The 20,976-nt window shown below is 34.2% G+C and overlaps 1 protein-coding gene across 1 annotated transcript; it reads left to right on the forward strand.

The window, feature by feature from the left end:
• The first annotated feature begins 16,524 nt into the window (after positions 1-16,524).
• Positions 16,525-19,487, forward strand: LOC149953496 (uncharacterized). Its single transcript, XM_090170254.1, has 4 exons — positions 16,525-16,653; positions 16,723-17,097; positions 17,373-18,006; positions 19,335-19,487. Exons 1-4 carry the CDS (start codon positions 16,642-16,644, stop codon positions 19,475-19,477), a joined length of 1,164 nt encoding a protein of 387 aa, XP_090026380.1. The 5' UTR covers positions 16,525-16,641; the 3' UTR covers positions 19,478-19,487.
• Positions 19,488-20,976: the final 1,489 nt, after the last annotated feature.

Consider the following 20,976-nt stretch of genomic DNA (forward strand, 5'->3'; position numbering starts at 1 on the left):
ATTTCGTGACTCGAGAATCTCAGAACCGCTTGGTTGAACCTACCCGCCGGGCCATCTTGTGACCGAAATATTAATTTCCCCGGTTTTATCGTTTTTCGGTCGGAACTGTCGTCTGCTACGACATTCTCCTTGGCTATTTAACCGAGTTACACTCTTAAAAGAAATTGTTCAAAGTTGAACAATTTAGTGTGCAAAGGCTCACCACACCAGTAGCACGTATTATTGTTCAAGTTTGAACGCGATTTATTGCGTGCTACATCGCACACTAAGACGGTGTTCAATGGTGATCACTTTTTGTGGAATGTAACACGTTTAAATGTTCAATAGTGAACGGTTAGCTTGACTCAAATAACCGATTTGGTTGGAAGATTTGGTCACCAGGTGTGCAAGAACAAACGAAATGGTTGGCATTATTAAACGTATTAGTTACCAAAATCAAACGCATTAATTGGCATTATTAAACGTATTAGTTACCAAAATCAAAAGCAGTAGTTGGCATTATTAAACGTACTAGTTACCAAAATCAAACGCATTAGTTTTCAAAATGACACGTATTAGTTGGCAGAATTACGCGCATTAGTTGGCAGTATTAAACGTATTAGTTACCAAAATCAAACACATTAGTTGGCAGAATTATACGCATTAGTTGGCATTATTAAACGTATTAGTTCGCAGAACCACACGTGGTAGTTGGCAGAATCGCACGCATTAGTTGGCAGAATCCAACGCATTAGTTAGCAGAATCCAACGCATTAGTTAGCAGAATCAAGCGATAAAATTGGCACAATAAAACGTTCTAACTGGCGCAATCGTACATTTTGTTTGCTGAAATAGGACGCTTATTTAGCAAAACCACACGTTGTGGTTAGCAAAACCAAACGTTGCTGTTAACATAATCGCACGCTGTGCTTAGCAAAATTAATTTTCATTGTTGACTAAATGGAACGCAATAGTTGGCGAAATAAAAATTTCAAGACATTTTAACCATTTCGTGAAAAAAACGAAATTGCCTTTGACAGCCGAAGTTAGTTTCGTTATTTAACAAAATTTTTAAAATGTCTCTTGAACATGCCCGTATATTGTAAAATTGTCTTGTTAATTTGAAATATGTTATTCGGACGCCGTTAGTTGTGAAGCCAAAGTTACGACTGAATGACGTATTTCAATACGACTAGGCCTCTCTTGAAAGTCCCTTTAAGTAATTTTAACGATAGGTTCCTTAGATTGAACATTGGGGTGATAATTTATTTTGAACCTAAAATATTATAAATACATGATTAATTGATATTTTAATGTTTTGATATCGATTTACAAATTAAACAATATTTACTTATTCAATTTTAAGAAAGTTTGTTTATCGTATTTATGATAGACGTTGACACATTTCTACAATGAATTTTAAATACAACTTTTTGCAAATATTCCATTGTCTTCGATAGTTTCTTTGAGTACTGCAATTGGAAGGTGTAGAACCCAGAAAAAAATGGAGGCAACTGCGCTTTCTATAGTAGTAACTTCACAGCTGGCCTTCTTAATTAAAATTTCAAATGATGATGAAAATAAATCGTGAATGCTTTCGCCATTTTGAGACCGTGTGACGTTTTACCACTTCAGTGCAAATAGTACAAGAATAAACCTTGTTAAATATGACCACTCTCTCCGTATTGTAATATATTTCTGAAAGTAAAGTAATTTCCTAGTCACCTGACAGTTATAAAAAAGAAAGTAATAAGTAATTTGGTCTTGCGTAAAATAGAAGGCCCCCAAAACTTCAAACACTGACGAATTTTGGGTTTCTAGTTCTAAATCATTAACCTTAAGATCGAGACTCGTGTTTTTTAATTACTTATCTTTTCAAGTAACATCTAGAACTAATCGAAAGTTTTAAATAAAAAAAAAAGACAATCAAACAAATTATATTAAGCTCTGATTGGGTGTTGGCGAAAGCCTTAATTAAAAAGGGGTGGAAACCTACGTTGCATATTTGAATTTCTAGGTCCTTAAATTATTAGCTAATGATTCCCTCTGCGTAGCTTCGCGCCTACTTCGTATTCCCACTATACCCAACTTTTCACAAATTTCTGCAATATAGGTTGAGGATCCCTTTAATAAATTTAACTTTGTTAATAATCTACCTTACTATTTAATACTTTTTACTTTTAACAAAATAACAAATGCAATAAATGACTGTAGTTTACATCTGACCCAATACCAGTTTTGGGTGACGTAGGGTACGCGACGATTGTATTAATAGTTGTAGACTAAACTAAGATTTTAGTTTCTTATTATCTTAAAAAATGTTTTCTATTTGTCATTGTTAAGTTAGGTTAGGTTAGGTTAGGTAAGTTTTAAGTTAGGTTAAGGTTAGGATAGGTTAAGTTAGGTTAGGTTAGCAATTTCTGGTTCTTTTGTAGCTGATTCGTAATTAATTACCTTGTTATCCATTGAAACCAGTCATCTTTGGCTCTTTGTAGCTTCTCCGAATGTACATTCCCTGTTTTTCATTGAAATAAGAAATTTCTGTTTCTTTTGTAGTTATTCCGTATTTAATTACTCTGTTTTCTATTGAAACAAGCCATTTCTCGCTCTTTGGTAGCTGATCCGTATTTAAATACCCTGTTTTCTAATGAAACAAACATTAATTTAATCTACAACTATTAATACAATCGTCGCGTACCCTACGTTACCCAAAACTAGTATTGGGGCAGATGTAAACCAAGGTTGGTAAAAATACTGTGATGTAAACTATTTCCCAATAAATTACCTTCGATTTTATCTGGGTCTCCTAAAGTTAAATCGAGTTGTCTCTTGGACCGTAGATTTTTCTTTAAATCCCTTGCGTGGCTTTGCCGAAATTGCCGTTGACCGTCTCTGCGCGGAAGTTTCCGAACATTCTGAATAAACCTTTAGACCCCGTAGAATATTTCGGGATGGGTGCCCAACGAACCAGTATTAAAAATAATAATTAATAATTTAGTAATATCAATCTTTGAATAAATTAATTTTATATACATTACCTGTAGTTATATGACAAGGCCTAAAAACACAATTATCACTAGTTTCACCACGACTTACGGTACGAACCATAGATATAGGAAACGTATATAAAGGTCTAGATAAAATATTTCAAATGGAGTGAATACGGAGGTGACAGCTAGCAGAAACGCGTAATTTCTGCAGGCTATCCTTATAAGGCGCTATCTATCTGTAAGAAAGCTTGTGCTATCGTCGCGAGAGCCATTGTCTCCTGCTTAAAAATTATACTAAAAGTCATTAACAGATGGTGTCTAAAGACTACGGCCTGCGGAAAGGTCAAGCACTTAGTACTAAAATGTTAAGAGAGCTCGCGCTCTTGGTCACGTGCCTTCCTCGGTGTCTGCCGCACTTTCTCAAATTTTTGCCGCTTCAATGGGTGGTAGATAAAACTTAGGAAAGATATGAGACCAACCTTTGAGGCTACTAGATGGAACCTTGAAGGAGGTAGTTAAATTTGTGGATGGATTGAAATAGAACCCATGACGGGGCTAGGTAAAACCTTAAAGGTGCTACGGAGGATTAACTAAGCACCTAGGTTGGAGTTACATAGAACTTTCTATAGTTCCAATATCACCTAAAAGGGTTGTTGATAAAACCGAAAGAAGATGTATGAAAAACTCCTGACGGTACAAGATAAATGCCTTAAATGGAAGATAATCAAACCACTGGCCGTGCCAAATGAAACCTCAAAACAAGGGCCATAAATAACACCTTTACGGGTTGAAAATAAGGGACATCGGTAAAAAACCCTTTTTCCGGTTACATAACACCAATTTTTCTAAGAGTGTATGTTCAGTGTGAATTTCTATGGAAATGTTATACAGATGCATACTTATGAGTAATTATGTGACATATGGTCATTGTAATAGTCTTATGTTTCGTGGTAACACCCAAGTCTGGCCCATCCATTTAATATTGTTGAAAGTAAATAATAAATAGTCGACGTAAAGTAGGTCCACGGTCAAAGACATAATTAGTTTCTTCATAAGCCATTCCGGATTATGGGCAAATCGATGTTTTACGTTGGACCTTTGTACCGCGTGTTTTCCAATTCTTTGCTTATATTTTCACAATTCAACGCCTATTTCGTAGTTGTTGGGTCTGGAACCCCAATCAAGTACACGGGGTCGACTTGGGGATTAAAGTAATTATACATGTATAGTATTATTGCTTGGAACAATAGTATAGGTCTTCTGGTTTCCATACCCTATTTAGTATAAAACTGATTAAGTCGTTGTAGCTACCAGGGCCGTGCTTAGAGGTCTCGCGGCCCCGGGCGAAATGCATGGGCGAAACTGAGTGTAGCGGCCCTCCGGTATATGCATACCTTTAGATGGGAAAATCTTAGCGCCCCCCCCCCCCTAAGAACGGCCCTGGTAGCTACTACCTAAGAACGACGTCAAACCGGCTTCCTTTTGTTGGGTAACCGGAAATGATACGCCAACCTCTCAAATGATTTAAGATTGGTATTCTATCCGTTCACCTTAAATACGAAAATCCGCCATTGATGCTTCGGGATGGATATCCCTGATGTAGGTATCAGTGGCAATCGCTTCACTTCCGAACAGTGGCAATCGCTTCACTTCCGAATTCTAATTGTATTGGATTGGATTGTATGTGGGTGGTCGAATGGTAAGCCAGATGTGGGATGGTGGAGGGTTAGCACTTTGCAGTTTCGATCCCAGCTTATGACACTGGGTGAAAACTCGGAACAACTAACGCGTAGAGTTTGCCAATTATCTTTCCTTTGGTTTTTCGGTTTCCCCTTTCCATAAAAAGTTGTAGAACTGAACGGTAATAATGAGTATAGGGTGCACTAGGCTAGGGTGGCACGAAGGGCTTTCCACCCCCCTCCTACGCAATTTAACCCACTTACCTGAATTTAAAGTCGCTGGATGACTTGGGTCTAGGGTTGTGATTAGGATATTAGCCTAGCCGATTATTATTAATAACGTGCATCTGGTCATCTCCATTAGAGTGGAGGTTATTCTGTCAGTAAATCCGTTCTGTAGGGCTGTGGATATTTTATCGACAAACAGCTTCAAGTGGTCGTGGACATATTATTCAGCTTTAGTGTCTTTTGTAAAGTTGCTTTCCGGGTTGGTAGTGACTGGTATACCGATTTAAGTTTCTGCAAACGTCCCGGGATATAACGCCCTTTTTACATGCTTTAATTCTGATAGCGACAATAGACGGTAAAATAAATTCCAACGGCTTCCCAGCCTCTGAAGGGTTTTTGAATTTGGGGGTACGAAAAAAGGGGAAACGTTTCGTGACAGCATGGCTGCCAGCCTCTCCGCTTCGCGACTTTAATTGTCACTGAAATTATTTCAACCGTTTTTCATGTCATTACGATTGATCTCAGTTAATAATTTGTATTTTAATTTAAAGAATTCAAGTTATAGGTAAATTTACAGTTAAACAACCATTTTGTCTAGCTTTTATTCCCGAAATATAACGGTCAGTTTACTTAGATGGTGCCACGTGCTCTACGAAGAATCACGATTTAGATATTTGTTACTCGGCGAAAGTTAAAAATTGGCCTCTGCGCATGCTCCAATACCAACCAATCCGGTGTTCCCTCCCTGGCTAGTGTCCAGTTTTTAAGTGGCAATGACGGTTTAAAATTCCACCCCCATTTATTTTACCGTCTATAGAGTGTTGTCGTCTGATACTATTTTGAAAACTTGTAACGTCACAGCTGTAGTGTTAATAGTGGCCCCCATGACAGTTACCGTTTTTTATCGATAGGCAAATTACAATGGTGACGTCGCAGGGTTTCAGACGACAACACTCTATAGGTCTTTCTATAAATGAACGTGGCTTTCTTGTTGGAATGTGGCTCTTACGTTTAGATTGCGCGTGCTACCATTATACTATTAATGCTCTGTCTTGTGGCGTAACAGAAACATTTTACATTTATATTTTTGGTTCAATTTATTTTATAGAAACAACTGTTAATTTTTATTTGGCTTTGTGTCCATTTGATCCGCAGTGGTCTGATCAATTGAGAACCTTTCCAGACGCTCCCAACACTTATGCCGACCTTCGAACACTTCCATCCACGTATGCCTTTCTTGACTATTAACACTTCAACCATGGAGATAGAAACTACTTCTGGAGAGGTGAATACGATACCTCTAGCACGGGCCGATTGTTCGATGTGCAGCACGAAAATCCGCTAGAGGCGCTAGGCGTTACGTCTGGTTCGTATGCTTTTAGCGACTCCTATTTTAGGACAGTCATTACGATATTTTTATAAAAGTTATAGTTATTCCGTTCATTTATAGATGGCGACACTCTACTAGGCACAAAGTTCAATTGTGCTGCTGTTCGCGCGCCTGCTTTTCTTCTCCAGGATAGTAGTTTCTTCCTCCATGCTTCCACTTGCAGTTCAGCTAGGCTAATACCCAAGGCACCACCTTAGGCCTAAGTCATCAAGCGACTTTTGAAGCCATTAATTCAGGTGGCCGGGTTACAATGCGTAGGAGGGTGGTGGCAAGCCCTGCATGCCACGAGATCGAGCGTTTCGATTATCATTGGTGACCTTTCGTCAAGATTCTAAGAATTCTTCACTTGATAGTGAGAATTTTCACTTCTCGAAATTTTTACGGTCCTTCTCACTGGAAGTGACGTAATCTCTTCTCACGAGGTGGAAATTATAAATAAAAACGGCAGCTAATATTCTATGCTGAAGAAAATAAACATGATATTTTTGTGGACGAAAATGAATTTCAGAGAATTCAGAATGGTTAGTTAATTTCCGATGAAACATTTCCTTTTAAATTATAAATCAAATGTTTTCTTCATTTTTATATTGTAGGGAAATCGTATGCAAATAATATTTATTGTCAAAGACTAGTTTAGAAGGTTCGTGGGATTCACGTAAGCCTCCATCTTTAGAAGAATCTTTTTACATTTGACGCATTTTAGCAAGTTCTCACGGGGATAAAAGTTATCACGAAGAACTCTTATCCCTCCTTAGAATTTTGACGCACCCCAGGAATCGTGTATTATTCTGTAACTATCTTCTTAACGCGTACTTGTTCACGAAAAAATGATAGAGTTACATTAAATACTATTCTATATGGAATGAAAATTTGCTGGGCCCATAACCTGTGTTCATGTGGATGGAAGTCCAAGTCGACCAAAAGGGAACTTAATAACTAACGTGAAATTTTTATATACATTAGATAAAAACAAATAAGATTTGAATATAATTTATTTATTTATTTTATTGGGTTTTATGATTTATGTCATAGGGTTTTATGATTTATTTCATTGGGTTTTATGATTTATTTCATTGGGTTTCATGACTTATTTCATTGGGTTTCATGATTTATTTCATTGGGTTTTATGATTTATTTCATTGGGTTTTATGATTTATTTCATTGGGTTTTATGATTTATGTCATTGGTTTCATGATTTATTTCATTGGGTTTTATGATTTATTTCATTGGGTTTTATGATTTATTTCATTGGGTTTTATGATTTATGTCATTGGTTTCATGATTTATTTCATTGGGTTTTATGATTTATTTCATTGGGTTTTATGATTTATGTCATAGGGTTTTATGATTTATTTCATTGGGTTTTATGATTTTTTTCATAGGGTTTCATGATTTATTTCATTGGGTTTCATGATTTATGTCATAGGGTTTTATGATTTATTTCATTGGGTTTTATGATTTATTTCATTGGGTTTCATGACTTATTTCATTGGGTTTCATGATTTATTTCATTGGGTTTTATGATTTATTTCATTGGGTTTATGATTTATTTCATTGGGTTTCATGATTTATTTCATTGGGTTTTATGATATATTTCATTGGGTTTCATGATTTATTTCATTGGGTTTTATGATTTATTTCATTGGGTTTCATGACTTATTTCATTGGGTTTCATGATTTATTTCATTGGGTTTTATGATTTATTTCATTGGGTTTCATGATTTATTTCATTGGGTTTATGATTTATTTCATTGGGTTTCATGATTAATTTCATTGGGTTTTATGATATATTTCATTGGGTTTCATGATTTATTTCATTGGGTTTTATGATATATTTCATTGGGTTTTATTATTTATTTTATTGGGTTTCATGATTTATTTAATTGGGTTTCATAATTTATTTCATTGTTTTCATGATTTATTTCATTGGGTTTTATGATATATTTCATTGGGTTTCATGATTTATTTCATTGGGTTTTGTGATATATTTCATTGGGTTTATTATTTATTTTATTGGGTTTCATGATTTATTTCATTGGGTTTTATATAATTTATTTCATTGGGTTTTATGATTTATTTCATTGGGTTTTATGATTTATTTAATTTGGTTTCATGATTTATTTCATTGGGTTTTATGATTTATTTAATTGGGTTTCATGATTTATTTAATTGGGTTTCATGATTTATTTCATTGGGTTTTATGATATATTTAATTAGGTTTTATTATTTATTTTATTGGGTTTCATGATTTATTTCATTGGGTTTCATGATTTATTTCATTGGGTTTCATGATTTATTTCATTGGGTTTTATATAATTTATTTTATTGGGTTTTATAATTTATTTCATTGGGTTTCATTATTTATTTCATAGGGTTTTATTATTTATTTCATAGGGTTTTATTATTTATTTCATAGGGTTTTATGATTTATTTCATTGGGTTTTACGATTTATTTCATTGGGTTTTATTATTTATTTCATAGGGTTTTATGATTTATTTCATTGGGTTTTATGATTTATTTCATTGGGTTTTATGATTTATTTCATTGGGTTTCATGATTTATTTCATTGGGTTTTATGATATATTTCATTGGGTTTCATGATTTATTTCATTGGGTTTTATGATATATTTCATTGGGTTTTATGATTTATTTCATAGGGTTTTATGATTTATTTCATTGGGTTTTACGATTTATTTCATTGGGTTTTATTATTTATTTCATAGGGTTTTATGATTTATTTCATTGGGTTTTATGATTTATTTCATTGGGTTTTATGATTTATTTCATTGGGTTTCATGATTTATTTCATTGGGTTTCATGATTTATTTCATAGGGTTTTATGATTTATTTCATTGGGTTTTACGATTTATTTCATTGGGTTTTATTATTTATTTCATAGGGTTTTATGATTTATTTCATTGGGTTTTATGATTTATTTCATTGGGTTTTATGATTTATTTCATTGGGTTTCATGATTTATTTCATTGGGTTTCATGATTTATTTCATTGGGTTTTATGATATATTTCATTGGGTTTCATGATTTATTTCATTGGGTTTTATGATTTATTTCATTGGGTTTCATGACTTATTTCATTGGGTTTCATGATTTATTTCATTGGGTTTTATGATTTATTTCATTGGGTTTCATGATTTATTTCATTGGGTTTATTATTTATTTCATAGGGTTTTATGATTTATTTCATTGGGTTTTATGATTTATTTCATTGGGTTTTATGATTTATTTCATTTAGTTTCATGATTTATTTCATTGGGTTTTATGCTTTATGTCATAGGGTTTTATGATTTATTTCATTGGGTTTTATGATTTATTTCATTGGGTTTCATGATTTATTTCACTGGTTTCATGATTTATTTCATTGGGTTTTATGATTTATTTCATTGGGTTTTATGATTTATGTCATAGGGTTTTATGATTTATTTCATTGGGTTTTATATAATTTATTTCATTGGGTTTTATGACTTATTTCATTGGGTTTTATGATTTATTTCATTGGGTTTCATGATTTATTTCATTGGGTTTCATGATTTATTTCATTGGGTTTTAAGATTTATTTCATTGGGTTTTATGATTTATTTCATTGGGTTTTATGATTTATGTCATAGGGTTTTATGATTTATGTCATAGGGTTTTATGATTTATTTCATTGGGTTTCATGATTTATCTCATTGGGTTTTATAATTTATTTAATTGGGTTTTATAATTTATTTCATTGGGTTTTAAGATTTATTTAATTGGGTTTTATGATTTATTTCATTTGGTTTCATGAGTTAATTCATTAAGTTTTATGATAAAACAAGTTACAACAATGTCTCCAGATCAGTCGTTTCTTTTAAAGTGAATAAGCTAAGATTTTAGAATATTTTAACTAATTTTGTAAGTGACCAATAATAATAATAAAATTGTTACGCTAGAAGCCCACGACAGATTTCACAAACAGTTTCTGAACAGGCTATGGATCTTCTCTAAACCAGTTTTAAGAAATTAGGTTGGAAAATACCCTTCTTTATCAGGGGTGATTTATTACGCCAGAGAGATTCTCACTTTATTTGACTAGAGTTCTAAGATCGCGATGCTTTCACCTGCCCAAGTCCCCAAAAGGGGATTTCAGCATAATCCAATCCAACTCAACCCCCGTCATTAGATGTTAGAATGCCACGACTGGCAAAATATTTCCCCTATTAAACTGATAAATAAAAGGGGGAAAAGGGCAAATTTCTATTTCACCCTAGCAACTAATTCAAGGTCATTCAATATTCGGTTCTAATTCTTTATATTTATTGAAAATACCGCAAAATAAAGTAAAACCAGCATAAAATCAAACAGAGCTAATTAATTTAACAAAAGCTTGTCTCGGCCCAAAACATTCACAAAGTAAGATTGCTTGAAAAAGTAGAAAAGTCCATAATAAAAAGGGGGAAAAAAAGCTAAACCCTTATCATTACTTTAAATTTGTAAGTGTTTAGCTTTTTTTGCGCATATTTATTACATTTTCGCGTAATTTAACTGCATTATCGTCTATAGGTGGTTTTATTAACTGTAAGATTGCTCGGATTGACAAAGGAAACTTAATTAACCCTTATTAATTCATATGACAAATTCAGTTCAACGAATTATTGACATGGGAAATTTTCTATATGACTGTTATCTGCTTGTAAATGAGGTTAATTACATGTCGATTCCAAACCACATCCCAAAATTAACAACGTTAAATGTATGAAATTTATTTTTAAGATCTTTGGAAGTGTAAAATTGATCGTGTCTTATTGTAATCAACTGAATCATATCGTAATGTATCTAACAAATTTGTTCACTGCCAGCTGCGCTGAACAAAGGTCGAGGGGCTTGTCACTTCCATTTTGGGTGCGTCTTAATCATAGTAAAATGATTAAATCAGGGTAATCGTGATTAAATCAGGGTAATCAAGATTAAAAAATCTAAATTTAATCACTCTTATCACGATTTAAACGAGATTTAATTATTCTAATCATGATCTTATCTTTTTAATCAGGATTTAATAATTTTAATCAGATTTAAACATATTAATTAGATTTAAACATTTTAATTATATTTAAACATTTTAATTAGATTTAATTATTTTTATCACAGTTTAATCATTTTTATCAAAATTTAATCATTTTAATCACGATTTAATCAATTTAATCGAGTGCGATAAATACGAAATAATAATTCTAATCACATATTAAATTATTCTAATCAGCTCGTTCTAATCACGCATAATTATAATCATTCCCATCAGCAATATAGTCATTCTGATTCTCGTTCTAATAGCGATTTAATCATTCTAATCATGATTTAATCGTTTCAATCAGGATTTAATCACTTAAATCAGATTTAAACACTTAAATCAGATTTAATCGCTTAAATCAGATTTAATCGCTTAAATCAGATTTAATCGCTTAAATCAGATTTAATCGCTTAAATCAGATTTAATCGCTTAAATCAGATTTAATCGCTTAAATCAGATTTAATCGCTTAAATCAGATTTAATCGCTTAAATCAGATTTAATCGCTTAAATCAGATTTAATCGCTTAAATCAGATTTAATCGCTTAAATCAGATTTAATCGCTTAAATCAGATTTAATCGCTTAAATCAGATTTAATCGCTTAAATCAGATTTAATCGCTTAAATCAGATTTAATCGCTTAAATCAGATTTAATCGCTTAAATCAGATTTAATCACTTAAATCAGATTTAATCGCTTAAATCTGATTTAATCACTTAAATCAGATTTAATCGCTTAAATCAGATTTAATCACTTAAATCAGATTTAATCGCTTAAATCAGATTTAATCACTTAAATCAGATTTAATCACTTAAATCAGATTTAATCACTTAAATCAGATTTAATCACTTAAATCAGATTTAATCGTTCAATCATGATTAAATCAGATTTAAAAATTCTATTAATTGATTAAACATGATTTAATCAACAAAATCGTGATTAAATTGAATTTAATCAACTAAATCGTGATTAAATTGAATTTAATCAACTAAATCGTGATTAAATTGAATTTAATCAAAATAATCACGATTAAACCGGATTTAATCATTCGAGGGGTGCGTCGTTAATCAAGGAAGTGACCTGCCCCTCGCCAAAAGTTTTCTTTTTGTATATCTCTGTTCATATCATTAATAAATTTTGATTTGATTTGATTTTAAATTAGGTTACTATAATAATATTTTGTTCTCAGACTGAAAGTGTACTCTTTTTACTGAGAATACTTCGCAATGGTCATTAACTATATTCGTCTGGTACAGGATGGTAGGGCCACACTTTCTACTCCTCTTAAACAACAGGAGTAAATATCTTAGTAATCGTATTTCGTCGTCGGCGAAGTCATCTTCGAATATTTAATTTGGTGCTGCTCTATTGGTGACGTACGCGAATACTTTAATTTGTAGTAAAGACAAACGAATAGTATTTGTAATTCATTTATTCTTGTTGGGAAATCTTTTTACCCCAGAATTATGTAAGGCCTAAACTTCTCACTCTACTCTGAGAATCAGGCGTTGTCTTTTTTGATAGCCATTAGTCACACCATATGTAACTTAATCACTCAGAAAAATAACTTTGTACAACATTTCCATAGAACAAAAAATTTAATGAGACCTGGTTTCATACGAAACTTACAATAGTGGTCCGTAAATGAAAAACTATCATATTCCTTGTGCTAATGACAAGGTTACCATGGAATCAAAATCTCGTTATCAGCATGAGCTAATCTATGGATTGTCAAAGCCAGAAACTAGCGAGGAATTCTGCACGTTTCCACAATTCGGTGCCGTAACTTATAAAGTTTATGACGCGTTCTCCGGAGTTGAAAGTGACGTAATTTACATCATTCACTTGGACAAGTAAGATATTTCTATGGCATATACTTGCAGGTAATTATGTTTCATATGGACGTTTGGCGTTCAGGCTCGAAGCTATTATTTTTCACTTTACAGTGCCCGACAAATTCCTAAGGCGGCACCCTTAAAAAACAATTTTTTTCCTAAGATCTATGAGGCTATGACTACTTTAAAATGAGCTGGCGTTTGACATTGGAACACGCGTTTTAAATAGATATAAATTAAATTTATACAGGGTGTTTGAAAAGGTTATGCAAAAATTTTAAGGAGTTGTAGGGTGTAAGTTGAGAAGTATGCCTGTTTATTCCCATTTTCCTACGATGAGTTAAAAGAGCGCCAGAGAGCTTCAAAGCGTGGCCTGCTAGCCCCGGGAAGTAGGCTTCAAAACCAAGCAGCAGGAACTTTAAATACTGTTTAAGTTTAAATCTTTACCCTGGTTACCACGATTAGTTTACAAAGTCCTTTTTTACCTATCACACGAACCCAAACTTTAATGTTCGCGTTTCCCTGCTGCTTGGTTTTGCGCTAGTTGAAGCCTACTTCCAGGGGCTAGTAGGCCACACTTTGAAGCTCTCTGGCGCTCTTTTCACTCATCGTAGGAATATGGGGAAAAACAGGCATACTTCTCAACTCACCCCTACAACTCCTTAAAACCTTTGCATAACCTTTTGAAAAGGTAAATCGAAGTTGAATCAGATTAGTTTGGTCCTAATTTCTTTGTGTTTTTACCACACATTTATCCATACTTGAACTTACAACAAATTGAGAACGTTCTATTGTTGCGAACTATAGGACGTCAGTTAGTATACCTTGGTAAAGCTGAATAAACGACGACACCGTACAATAGCATATAGTCTAACAGTACTACGGAAAATTAACCTTAGTTAGTATAGTCCAATCAATATTTCTAGTGGATTACGTGCCATATATTACTGTTTCTGCTACAGCTAAAACTTTCAACTTCAAATGGTGGAAGTGATACTAATATAATAAAGCAAGGTATACGCAATTAAATAACATAGTTTGGACTGTTTGACTTAACTTAATGTGAATAGGATATTTTTTATTGATTTTAATTACTAACTTTGATATTTTTCTAGGGGCACAACGCTATTTTTAAACGGGCACAGAAACTTTTTTAGGGGGTACGATAATAAGATTTCCACATAATTCTAAAACGACTAAAATTAAGGGCTGGTTTTCATTAGAAAATCCTCGTTAGGCTTAATATAATTTTTTTTCGCGTCCACGCTCGCCATAGAGGCGTTTAACCACTCTTAAAGCCATAAGTTTCACTCAAGATTACTGATGAATTGTGTATCGTACAAGAGTAAAAAGTATGACGCAAAAATAAGCAATTATTTGTGGAAGATGTTTTGAGTAAAACAGCGAAAGTGTCTATGACAGCTACATAAAAAGTGGACGCAACCCTCGTTACTCAACAACTCCTTAAACGTGGTTAATCTGCAGATCTATTTTATTTTTCTGTGGTCTCCCCTCAGCCTGTAGATCACGATCTCGTTTTCAAAAATAGGGTACCAATAAACCGTTAGAAGCAAAGGACCAAAATTACGAAAAGCAATAAGTAGTCGCTTTGGATCGAGGCCTTCACCACTTTCATATTTTTCCGTATACCGATTACGTTGTCAGTAATCGATTACAGCGATTATGGACGAATTACAGCGATTACAAAATAATTACGGGTTAATTAGAGCGATTACTGTAATTATTTTAGCTAGATTGTTAAGGGATTACATCGATTTGAGAGTGATTACAGAATTATTACGGGGCGTATAAAGCGATTACTGTAATTATTTTATTTAGCTAGAGTGTTAAGTGATTACATCGATTAGAGAGTGATTACAGAGCGCTTACTTTAATCATATTAACTAAAATGTACAGCGATTACAGAGTGATTACTGTAATTATTTTAGCTAGAATGTACTGCGATTACAGTGATTATTGAATGATTACAGAGCGATTAGTGATTACTGTAATCATTTTAGTTAGAGTGTACAGCGATTACAGCGATTGAGGGGTGATTTCAGGGCAATTACTGTAACAATTTTGAGCAGAGTGTACACGGCTTACGACAAGTGGTCGACTCCTCAAATCCATCATCACCTCATGCAGAAGCAAAAACACATTTAAAACATACACAAATGGATGAACTGTCAAGACCAAGACAAACACTCATTTTGAATACATAAAATGAATAAATAGCTAGAGCCTAAAAAATGTAAATGAAAGATTCAGTAGGTTCTTGGTGAAAACAATCCGATTATAATTACAAATAAAACTTTACGGGGATGAAGGATTTGAAAAATATAAGACAGAAGGATTGTAATGGAGTGTTTGAAAAATATAAGACAGAAGGATTGTAATGGAGTGTTTAAAAAATATAAGACAGGAGGATTGTAATGGAGTGTTTGAAAAATATAAGACAGGAGGATTGTAATGGAGTGTTTGAAAAATATAAGACAGGAGGATTGTAATGGAGTGTTTGAAAAATATAAGACGGAAGGATTGTAATGGAGTGTTTGAAAAATATAAGACAGAAGGATTGTAATGGAGTGCTTGGAAAATATAAGACAGAAGGATTGTAATGGAGTGTTTGAAAAATATAAGACAGAAGGATTGTAATGGAGTGTTTGAAAAATATAAGACAGAAGGATTGTAATGGAGTGTTTGAAAAATATAAGACAGGATTGTAATGGAGTGTATGAAAAATATAAGACAGGATTGTAATGGAGTGTATGAAAAATATAAGACAGGATTGTAATGGAGTGTATGAAAAATATAAGACAAAGCCCACGTTAATTTTCAGTACTTGTAAACCCCGTTCGAGCAAATTGATAACAATAAAATAATTACAAACATCCAGACAACAGTTACCACATGTATGGGCGTATTGAAAATTGAAGAAGCTTCGATTTTTACGAGGATTAAAAAACTGGATCCATAAAAAATTAAATGCGGGAGGAGGAAAAAAAATGTCACTATCTCGAAGAAGTCTGCAGTAACTAATCGTTTTTCTTCAAGGATTTTACTTCAGTTTTAAGAAACGTAAAAAAATATATCAGAAAACACGAGAGGGATGAATCTTCTAGACACGGCACCGATAAAAGTTACCTTCTCAACCTTGACATCGAGACAGAGGTCACCGCCGTTTCCTTTCACGATAGCGCTAAAACGTCGTAGTCATCTCTAGCCGTGGGCAATCTAGGGTATCATCGCTATCAGTGAAAATATCGTCTAACCGTTACCGGCGTCTGTACCACCACCCTCCCCTCAATTCTTTTTTTCGTTCGTAATGTCGAAAGGGTTACGACAGCGATAGCTATGACGCTTTTGGGTGTTAGGAGTGGCTTACGGAAAGTGGGTGGAGTGGGTGCCCGAGATTTTCTGGGTATAAAAGAGTCGGTGGCCCATCTCAGACCGTGGGTCTCACTTTGATAACCGACAAGAGAACTAATCATGAAGTCTATGGTAAGTATTCCAAGGAACGGTTCTTTCTGCTCGGGGACTTTGGCTAAATTGAAGTAACGTTTCCCGCAGAGCGCTTCCGCTTTCCTTCTGGCGTTGTTCGCCTCGGCGTTCGCCACCAACTACAACTACCAACTGATCGATGACCAACAGCCAGTGCAGCTCCAATACGTTAGGCCTATTGGAGGCTATCAATACTTGGGCGGATACTCCGGCGCTGGTGCCGCTCTTGGCAGACCCCAATACGGTTCTTCTTACGCCTATTCGACCCTCGGAGGACAACAACAGGTCGGCGGAGTCCAACTTGTCCAACCAGCCCCTCAAGTTTCCTACGTAAAGCCCGCCACAAGCTACTACGAACTTACCGGTTCCCAAGTCAGTCGACCACAAGCCGCCCGAGGATCGTACCAGGCTACTCGCCCAGCTTCCACCTCTTCTTATTATCAGGTAATTAAACTATAGCGAGAATGCATTTAAGTACCTAAGAATATGGACGTTTTAAACCCCATCCTCGTGTACTTGTTTGCGAAAGTTCGTCTGCTTTCAGTTTTTCTTGAATATCTTTCACACAGAATATCACCATCTATGTTTACGTTTTGGGATTAAATAAGTAGACGAAATTTCGCTATGAAGTATGCGAGGGTAGGAACCATGTTTTTAGGTACCTCAATGTATTTTTGGAAAAAAATCTATTTAACATATTGGTTTAATCTATAACCCAGGCTCCAGTCATTACCAGACGTTACACTCAAGCCAAGCCAGCTTACAGCTATCAACAGTACAAGCCAGCCACCGGCAGCTACCAACAATACAAACCAGCCACTGGCAGCTACCAACAATACAAACCAGCCACCGGCAGCTACCAACAATACAAACCAGCCACCGGCAGCTATCAATCTTACCAACAAGTTAAACCCCAGGTCTCTTACGTTCAGGCCAAGCCCCAACCCCAGGTTACTTACGTCCAAGCCAAGCCCCAACCACAACCCCAGCTGGTTACTTACGTTCAGGCCAAGCCCCAACCCCAAGTTACTTACGTTCAGACCAAACCCCAACCCCAAGTTACTTACGTTCAGGCCAAACCCCAACCCCAAGTTACTTACGTTCAGGCCAAGCCCCAACCCCAAGTTACTTACGTTCAGGCCCAGCCCCAACCTCAAGTAACCTACGTTCAGGCCAAGCCCCAACCCCAATACGCTCAAGCTGTTAAACCCCAAACCAGCTACAGCCAAGTTCAAGCAAGGCCTCAACCCCAAGTAACCGTCGTTCAACCCCAGGCTCAATACGCTTACGTTCAACAGGCCAGGCCATCGTACGTCGAAACTGTCCGCCCATCTTACTCGTACCTCGAGAGTGGTAAGGAATAATTTCATTTATTTGCGTCACTCGAATGTATCATTACTTAAAGCAAGTGATGGCTCCTGTCTAGTTGCATTCGCTCGCACTAGATGTCGTTAGCGTAATAATCAAATTGAGGAAAAAATCTAGCCTAATAGGTGTGACAAAATTTGAGCTTCTCACGTTGATTGGCTTTTCTGAATCACGTGATTATTAACTTTTTAAACACTTGGTTTCGGGAAACTAATAGACTTGGCAATAGATGACAGACAACTCGCCTTTTGTTTTAAGTCCCGGAAGGTGGTGCCACCTAGAAGTGCTTCTAGAAGCATTTTTGTAAACTTTTTTTACTCAATTTGATCTAATGATCTTGGATTAATAATAAAAGCTAACGCGTTAGCTTTTATTATTAATCCAAGATTTGATAAAGCGGCCACTTGCTTTTAATACTATTAATTATATTATATTATATTATTATATTATATAAGAACTATATAAGATATATGTACAACGACAAAAATACACTTCGTAGAGATATTTATTTATTCGTAAACTATTTTACCCGATGAAATAATTTTAGAAAGTCAGTTGCAACCTTAAGAGAAGGAAAATTCTAGATTTGGGTACAATTATTTTATATGTTAAGTGATTGAATCTTCGGTTTAACGGGAGTGCTCCTGTGGTTTCCATGTGGATACTTCAAGTCGACTTCGTAGTATTTAGAAATTAAATTAAAATCTATTCCTTTCTAAGACAGCAATTGAGTATATATAATTGCTTAGGCCTCGCACTATTTTTCCCCGCGAAACTTCTTTTGAAAAATCAACTAGAGCCGGCGAAGATATAAGTTGCATATAACTTATATAACATTAGCAGAATAGGGAGATCTATTATAGGCTTCGAGCTTAGGAAACATAGCGCCATCTGCCTTAATATCCATCAACTTAATATTTGAAGATATAGCAGACGACCCCTAAATTTCAATGTTTTTCGGTTGAAACTTTCAGCTGTTGTGCAAAGATCATTTTGAACGAGCAGACAGATTTTATATATTTAATGCGAAGTTCGGTCGGTAGACGGCGATACTTGGGATCAAAATTTAAACTACACCTTAAAATATTCATTTGGCGTGAGACCGAAAGTCCGCCATTTTAGGTATATTTAAAAAAAAAATTGGCAACACTGATATCCTTTTTTGCATGGATAAGAAACATTTCCCTGGCAGAGCTGTTTCTGAACACTGAAAATTGTAGATGATTGCGCCTTCAAATATTTTTCCTTGTCCGCCGCGGATTGTTTGGCCGGTATTTGGAATTATGAACGAAGTCTTTACATTTGGTTTATAGGAAAGGAATCCGTATCCTCCCAAGGAGCCTCCCGCGCCGCCACCCTCTTCGAAAACTCCAGGCCCGCCACCGTCCTCGATGTCGCCGACGAGGAAGCCATCTACGGCAAAAGCGCCTACACCGGAGTCACTCATCACCTTTAAATAAGCCGCCAATTTGGTAAATACCTTGCTTTTATTTAGATGTGGAAATACTAGCGCCATCTATCATAGAAAAAAACGCCACTCATAGGATAAATACTATTTATTTTCATTTAATTGAAGAAACACAAACGCCATCTATCATAAAAATAATCGGCTAAAGAACGGTTTATTTTGTTCCAAAATTAATAATAAATTAAAAATAAAACTCCATTGGTTTTTAATCTATAATAGTTTAAAGGCATTCTATTGAGAAAATAGTAATTTCACTATTAGCGATATATGGCGATACTTCTTATATTTATCGATATAAATGTCTTTATGACCATAGACCGTATATTTAAATAGCATAAATATTGTCTTTGGTGGCAGATATGGCTAGTGTCACCACTCACCAACCTTTACACGACGGCTGCCATCTTGACCAAATTTATCGTGAAACTTTCAGAACACCCCGAAATATTTAAACGAAATTGGAAATTAATTCCAATTATTTATCTTGTCCCAGCTAAGACACTAAAAAATATTTTATAATATTATATAACCTGTAAAGTCCCTGAACAAAAAAGCGTTATTTTATAGCATTAGTCAACCTATTTTAAAATATTGACGAATTTATAAGCGACTACCATCTTGGATTAATATTATGTTTATAATATAATATGTTAATATTATTAATCCAAGCTATTATAAAGGCCAACCCGAAAGGAATAATTTAGGCCTTGTTATCTAGAAATTTATAAGTGCAATTGAAACTAAAAAATTTCCTTAATAAAAACATTAGAAGAACGTATTAAAGTATGTTCAATCAAGGATAATATTTTAATTTCAGATCAGCGTACTTCAACAGAAGATAAAACGAAAACTTGAAGAGAGACTAATTTTAAACTAGATTGTTTCAGTTTAAATGAAATGAGCATAGCAATAAAAATATTTGTTTACACAAATCAATTTCTTTTATTTACCAGCACTCATATCGTAAACTTGAAACTTTTTACAATTATTATAAGCATAAGTAACAGAGACAATTAAGTATGCCACTTCCTGTTTAGCCAATGAAAACTCTGATTATTATAATTATTACTAATATCCTTTTATATTTTTTTATCAGCCAAGGCTTAACTTAAAATAGAAAAGCTTTCAAAAGTAATATTTTGTGAAATTAATGATAAATTATTAAATCTGAACATAAAACTATGGTACTTAAACTATTACCTAAACTTTTCTACATCGTTTTAAATAGTTGTAGTAATATTCAGAACGTTAAATCCACGTATCTGTTTTAGAGTTGTGTAAGAATGTAGGTGAATTATGCTTTCACACGACGAGAAGTAAATCAGTGATTTAAATCAAGTAATATAAATTCAAATATTATACTTCAATGCATTTATGAAAATGTACAAAAGTAGGCTTTCTGGCAATGTCATTTCAGAGAAAATACTAACTTAAATTTTGGTAAAAAATCAATAAAATAAAAATATTAAATAAAATAAAATCAATAA

The sequence above is a fragment of the Leiobunum rupestre genome, chromosome 3 (assembly GCF_980474605.1).
Source record: "Leiobunum rupestre chromosome 3, qqLeiRupe1.1.hap1, whole genome shotgun sequence".
Taxonomy (NCBI): Eukaryota; Metazoa; Arthropoda; class Arachnida; order Opiliones; family Sclerosomatidae; genus Leiobunum; species Leiobunum rupestre.

Bases quoted from the DNA above. Each gene is read 5' to 3' on its own strand.
- LOC149953496 (XM_090170254.1), top strand. The intron at 17,098-17,372 runs GTAATTAAACTA...TCTATAACCCAG, and splicing joins CCACCTCTTCTTATTATCAG to GCTCCAGTCATTACCAGACG. The intron at 18,007-19,334 runs GTAAGGAATAAT...TTTGGTTTATAG, and splicing joins TTACTCGTACCTCGAGAGTG to GAAAGGAATCCGTATCCTCC.